Below are 6,605 nucleotides of genomic sequence, written 5' to 3'. Positions count from 1 at the left end.
GAGTGTTTTTGAGTAATTTTGGTGGGGAAAAGGGTACTACGGTAATTCTCGCATGGGAAAAAGGGGAAGGGAGTGCCTTAGTGCGGAAAAGGGTATCACGGTAATTATCACATGGGAAAAGGGGAAGGGCTGCCTTAGTGGGGAAAAGGGCACCATGGTAATTCTCGCCTGGGAAAAAGGGGGAGGGGTGTCTTAGTGGGGAAAAGGGTACCACGGTAATTCTCGCATGAGAAAAAGGGGAAGGGCTGACTTAGTGGGGTAAAGGGTTCCACAGTAATTATCGCATGGGAAAAAGGGGGAGGGGTGGTGATGGGGTGGATTGACTATGGGGACAAGGTACCATGGAAATTGTCGCATGGGAAAAGGGGGGGGTTGGGGTGGTTCTACTATAGATTTTTGGGACGAGAGAGATACGAGTTTTTGATCAAAACCACAAGGGCCTGCCCGTAGGGCGGGCTTTACGGCTAGTCTATATTATAAGGAGCGCTTGGTACATTGGTCGTACGTCCGAGCTTTCTGGAATGTTTGCTTAGTCTGTCATGAAGCCAAAGGTGGGGCGGCGAAGAGAAGTCCAGCGCGGGACGGAGAGAGAAGCTGCAGCCTTTCGCTTCGTTAGTGGCTCAACTATAGCCTTTTTAGTGTTTTTGCTTAGTCAGTAAGTGTACCAAAGGTCTTACAAACCGGGCGAAGACAAAGGCGGCGCGGGACAGAGAGAAACCGGGATTTCCTTTCACTTTGTCACTGGTGGTAGTTCGACTAGCCTATAGGCAGAGATAGCGAGGCGCCAACGACACATGGGAAAAGGGGAAGGGCTGCCTTAGTGGGGAAAACGGTACCATGGTAATTCTCGCATGGGAAAAGGGGAAGGGGAGTCTAATTAGTGGGGAAAGGGTACCATGGTAATTCTCGCATGGGAAAAGGGGAAGGGGTATCTTAGTGGGGAAAGGGTACCACGGTAATTCTCGCATGCGAAAAGGGGAAGGGGCGCCTTAGTGGGGAAAAAGGTACGACGGTAATTCTCGCATGGGAAAAGGGGAAGGGGTGTTTTAGTGGGGAAAAGGGTACCACGGTAATTTTCGCATGCGAAAAGGGGGAAGGGGTGTCTTAGTGGGGAAAAGGGTACCATGGTAATTATCGCATGAGAAAAAAGGGAAGGGGTGTCTTAGTGGGGTAAAGGGTTCCACGGCAATTATCGCATGGGACGTTCGGGCTTTGGATTAGTCACTAACGAAATCGGGACTGCCTTACCCTGTTAAGCCGGCCGAGTGTTAAAATCTGCGCGTATGGGTAGTGGCTCCTCTTTTTCCACGCTATTCTGTGGTCGAGAAAACCTATTAGCTCGGTTTCTCGGAGTCTTTATACTTAGTCAGGGCAGCAGTAGGTAACATTGTCAAATCTGGGAGGAGGAATGCGGCAAGCTTTTCGACACTCCCGGCCTTTCCGCCGTTCTGCGAGGCGAGGCGGTCTCTTCAAATTTTAAAGGACGAGCGTATTTGTTTCTGTTCGTCAAGAGGAGGGAGCAAATCTGCCATTGGGTACAGGGGTACAGGGGGGTTTACGACGAGAGAGAAAGAAGAGTTTTTATGTTATTGTTGCTCGGGAAAGGAAAAATAATTTTAACTTTGTACGCTTATTAATCTTAAAAGTAAGACCTTGCGGTTACGTTAAAATGTTTTGGTGGTTAGGAAAAACCAACAATAAATTATGTTAACTGAGACTATGTTGCCTGTACCCTGTTCGCCTCGTGATTGAAAGGGCGGGATTGTTGAATTTCAATACTTTTGTCCTTATTTAAATTTATTTTTACATTTACAGTGGTTGAAATTAACAGTGATTCAATATTTAAATAGCTAGATTTTGCAAGGTTAAGTCGTTTCTGTAAGTTTCGGTATTAAGAAAATACGTTTTATCAGAAGTATATAATATACTTTTATTTTATTGGTTTTAAATCTACAGAATCAATAAAACACTTTGTAAATAGGGCATCATAGTGCGGTTGCATTAGATAACAATGTCATTCACAAAATTATGTAGGAAAAATACATTTTAGTGACCATTTTCCAACATGTAGGTGGTCCTTAAAAGGGCCGTTTTTTTGGTTATCCTCACCTAAACAGTAAGCAAGGTTTTAATATGATGATGAAATTTGCTTTACCAAACTAACAGCTAATACTTGTCTTACAGGAAAACTATATCCATTCCTTGACTATCCAGATGTACGAAGGGTTTATATGGTTAGTCTACTCCTTCTGCAGCGGAAAATGCACCCTGCCACGGAAAAAGTGTGCTCTACGTTGGCACTGGAGGCTGGAATCCCGAGGATTCATCTAGTCAACTTCGCTAGGGTTGGGTACTTTCCCCGATGTGATCTCCAGTATTCTGCGGGGGTCGCACTCCACTGGCTGGTTGGCCTCTTCTAGATATCGTGCCAACTCTGAGCGTTCATTGTCTTTGGAGTACGTTCGCTCTTCCCTGGTCCAAGCTGCCCATACTCGGGTCCATAGACCATTTGTAGACTGAATCAGCTCCTCCTGGCAGATGGGCAAGTATTTGGATAGATGTCTCTTAGCTGCTCTCTCGTCCACAGACCGGAAAATAGGGTCTCCATCGACTGTGTTCCAATCAGCGAGTGGAAATGATTCTGTGAAGTTTGATCGTTGATTACGTTTCTAAGAGAAAAAGTTTAATGCGGGATAATATTTTCTTACCAGGAAATAGCTCCATTTTTCCCTCCCAAATGCAGGATTTCAGGAGACCCAGCAATTCTTTTTTAAGCTCTCCGAAGAAGTGAGCGGTGACTGCCAGCACTTCGTTATATACTAGAAGAAGTTGCCCAATGACGAGATGGGCAACTGGCTCTTTCTTTGGAAACACATCTGTGGCCGTTTTGATTGGTTTTAACAGCCCCAAGATCTCACTGATTTGCCATTGATGGTCTTCCGTTGGGAGGGCCATCTTTATGTAATTTGGCCTACTGGAAGCTTCGACTAAGGTTTCCGTGAGAGCCTGTCATATTCCTTATTAAAGAAATAATAATATCGTAATTAGTGAATACACTTGAAAAATGATAATGGTGTAATCTACCAAAGTTAATCGCTCCATCGTCGTACATATGGAGTTCCATCGAGTTATCACTTGAGCCTTTAAATAGAGCCCCTGTGGACTTTTCTCGGAATACCTCGCTCCACTTTGGCGAGTGCCTCAAGAACGTCACCCAATCATTGACCAGCTTGATAATTGAGTGCGCTATTGGATCTTCTTTAATTGCTAGTAATTTAATTTACTACGAGTTGTAGCGAATGGCCCACGCAATGCGTTCTTATCCACGTATCATGGAGTTTTGGCTCACCGCTTCCCCTAGAAAAAGGCCCAGGTGTTGACTCGTCATCTGCGGGTAGAAATATTTGAAGCGTTGTGTCCCAAGCCATAAAAGTTTCAAATACATATTAGGATAATCTTTTTCACATCTACCAAGAAGATGAAAAACTTGCAGTCATCTAAAGTCCACGCTTGAAAGCTCCAAATCCAACCAATCAGGATACTCTACATCCCAGGGCTCTTCAACAATGTCCAACATGATGATGGCCTTGGTGATAATGGAAGCGTTGTCAGCGCACGCGCAAGAAATCTGGAAATTAAAATTATTTCTATATTTATATCTATATACGTATGTATATATATATTTTAAATAGTAGCTCTTACCAAAGAAGGCTCGAGACCGGTATCAGCTAGAACAGCCTTAATTTCTTCCAATATTGCCTCGCCAGTATGACTTCCTAACTTTTAATTATCTTATTTTAATTAGAACAAGTCTAGATTTTCATTAATATTGTTATTATAAAGATAAACCGTCCATAGCTTTAGAATATATTCAGAGTGAGGTGTATGTAGCTGTATTTTAATCATTTTTTTTTATTAGTGAATCTCTCAATGCTTGAAATTTTCAAGTATGTTGGAGAAAGGGCATTTGAAATTTTTCCTTTCAAACAAGGAAGATGGTCTTGTTCAAACTAGCCGACCAAATAGAGAGCCACATTCATTAAAGTAGAAATTTAAGCATGATGATGGAAAACAACAAGAAAGTGATAAGATTAAAATAACTACTATTTTTAACTATTAGAAAGTGATAGAAATAGGACTGATACCAATTGGTATAGTTAATATTTTAAAAATTTGCCAGAAAGTATTATCTAAAATGTTTTTATAAAAGGTGAAAAACAAATACACTTCTTCAATTAAATTCATTGTAAATTTACAAATGTATAATTAAATTCATTTGATATAAAAGATGAACTGAGAACTAATAATTAAAATGGATTCATAAAAAACAATTGGTATTTTGAATTTTAGTCTTGAAATTTGTCATCTGCCAGAATTGGTTTAAGTAAATTAACTAAACCGCATATGACAGTAACAATTTCATCACAGTAAGGAGCTAAATCCAGGTCAAATTTATCATTTAAAATTTTAAATAATTTAATTCTTTGTATGGTTCTTTCTACATGTACACGAGCAGATGCTATTTTTTGATTCTTACCACTTTCTTCTTTAGTGAACTGAGATTTTTTCCTCAAAAATGGAGGAATATGCAAAACAATGCCATTAGCGGAACATTCTTCTTCGAAAAGAAATCCTTTATCAACCATAATCGCATCTATAAATTGTTCACGTTGGTTTATGACATCCTTGTCAGTGACTTTACCTCCCCAGGGATTGCTAACGAGCGTGGTCATGCCAGAAGGCGAAACTCCAATCAAAATCTTTATCGTTTTTGTCCCTTTATAGTGACTGTAGGTAGCCACTCTGTCATGAACTGCGTTAGGTTTCATCATAGGTACCTCTGAACAATATAATGCAACGAGAGTGTTTTTAAAGTCTTTAAAACATTTGGGAAAATTAGCCCTGATACTTTCTAAACTTGGCCAAAATATATTTGTTTTTAAAATTTCAAAAAGAGCGCAAAGTGTTCTTTTAAAGTATGTTGATATTGAACGATTGGAAACTACAAATAATGAAGCTAAAGCGTCAAACGACAGATTAGACTTGAGCTTCATTAGCGTTAATAACACACGGTCTCTCACAGGCATAACAAAATCAGCTAGGTCATTATGGTTTTCTAGTCCTAAAACCTCATTTGAAAGACTATCAAATAGTTCTTTTCCAATGCCAGTAAGAGAAACAAAATCGCCATTAGTCATTCCATTACTAGAAAGTCCAGTTCTTGACGTTCCAGCTTCTTTCTTGCTTTTATCCAAATAAACTTGAATTCCAATTGAAGATTTCGTAACTTCTGGCAAAGCCTCATGAACGTTAGCGTTTCCGAGTTCTTCCGATGCTAATTGAGCAAGAATAGCCAAGTTGGAAAATGTTGAAACATCAGGACTTTTATGAGGAACTTCAGTATTCAAATTATCAGAAATTATCCGAGAATTTTTATCACCAAATGATGATGACGCAACAGCTTCACCTAGAAATAAGTCAGATAATTAAAATCTATTTGTTTCACAAATAATATTATTAAATACAAATACCATTGGAGCAATTTGCACAACGTTTAGCTCTTTCTTCTTTTCCTTTAATGACTGTGGCTTCGGAAATTGACCTACATGGCAAATTTGTACTTGGTATGGCACTGCATTTTAGACGTCTTCTCACAGTTTTCCCATCTAGATAAGATATTTTAATTATTATTGGATTTAAGTTTTTAATAAGTAATATTTGTCTCTCACCTTTTCTTTCTAAAAAGTCTTCATCTTTGAAGTGTGCACTGCAAATCTGTGCCCATTTACTAGGCCTCTTCCCCGACTTTATCTTATTCAACCAAAGGTTTAAAAGTTTCTCCTCATTCGGGAAATTGTGAAAGGATAAAAACGACATTTTCTCTTCGTCATTATCCTTAATTTTAATCTTTTTAAGTGCGGTATTATAACAAAAAGGTACAGCACAATTTCTGCCACCCCTAGGCTTAACTTTCGCCATGGCAATCGTTTGTTTTTGATCAGCGAAGTGAGCGGGAAAGCCCGCTAACTAGGGTTACGACTGCAGCGCCACATATACCCGTTTCGCTTAGTTAAATAATTATATCTTCGAATTTTTAAAATTTTTATTTTTGATATGACAGAATTTTATAGATTATTGTTTGTCTGATATATTTTTAATTAACCAAAAATTGTATTTTTAGAAATTATACTCTCAATATCTCTGGCAGTACCTACTTCATATTAGTTAATAATAAATAAAAGTTTATTAGTTTTATCATGGTTTTATCATGAGTTTGCCCATGGTTTTATTAAGGACTCTAGGAGAGTAGGTAACGTAACTATTGTCAATTATCCCTAGCTTCTGTAACCGAATAGTATATTTATTCACCGTGAATATGGAAGTTCCTACTTCTTTTAAATAATAATTTATTCGTTTTATTATTTAAAGTAAACAATAGTTTATTTGTCATATAGTTTAATATAAAACTTAATGCAGTTTGAAACGAATTAAATATCGGTGTATTTAAATTAAATCAAATACCTAGTTTAATGCAATTTTTAATTAATTAGATTAGCTAATTAACATAAAGAGACGCAATTGTTATTTTCGGGTAGGGGTAGTTA

At 38.6% G+C, this 6,605-nt stretch overlaps 2 protein-coding genes across 4 annotated transcripts; both read right to left on the bottom strand.

Annotated features, from left to right (window-relative positions):
• Positions 1-1,985: 1,985 nt before the first annotated feature.
• On the bottom strand, positions 1,986-4,135 carry LOC149936540 (uncharacterized). 3 transcript variants are annotated; one of them, XM_090152785.1, is made up of 6 exons: positions 3,703-4,135; positions 3,444-3,628; positions 3,085-3,388; positions 2,709-3,017; positions 2,183-2,641; positions 1,986-2,109 (listed from the first exon to the last, which is right to left on the bottom strand). In XM_090152785.1, exons 4-5 carry the CDS (start codon positions 2,953-2,955, stop codon positions 2,328-2,330), a joined length of 561 nt encoding a protein of 186 aa, XP_090008911.1. In that variant the 5' UTR covers positions 2,956-3,017; positions 3,085-3,388; positions 3,444-3,628; positions 3,703-4,135; the 3' UTR covers positions 1,986-2,109; positions 2,183-2,327. The 3 variants fall into 3 exon arrangements, with proteins under 3 accessions (XP_090008911.1, XP_090008912.1, XP_090008910.1); XM_090152786.1 differs by having other exon boundaries at positions 3,466-3,628; XM_090152784.1 differs by having other exon boundaries at positions 3,472-3,628.
• LOC149936539 (uncharacterized) lies at positions 3,494-5,970 on the bottom strand. The gene is made up of 5 exons (XM_090153688.1): positions 5,730-5,970; positions 5,532-5,666; positions 4,395-5,467; positions 3,703-3,780; positions 3,494-3,628 (listed from the first exon to the last, which is right to left on the bottom strand). Exons 1-5 carry the CDS (start codon positions 5,875-5,877, stop codon positions 3,494-3,496), a joined length of 1,569 nt encoding a protein of 522 aa, XP_090009814.1. The 5' UTR covers positions 5,878-5,970.
• Between the last annotated feature and the right edge of the window lie 635 nt (positions 5,971-6,605).

The sequence above is a fragment of the Leiobunum rupestre genome, chromosome 7 (assembly GCF_980474605.1).
Source record: "Leiobunum rupestre chromosome 7, qqLeiRupe1.1.hap1, whole genome shotgun sequence".
Lineage (NCBI taxonomy): Eukaryota > Metazoa > Arthropoda > Arachnida > Opiliones > Sclerosomatidae > Leiobunum > Leiobunum rupestre.
The sequence above is the reverse complement of the archived record's forward strand: the minus strand, read 5'-3'. Positions and strand labels throughout refer to the sequence as shown.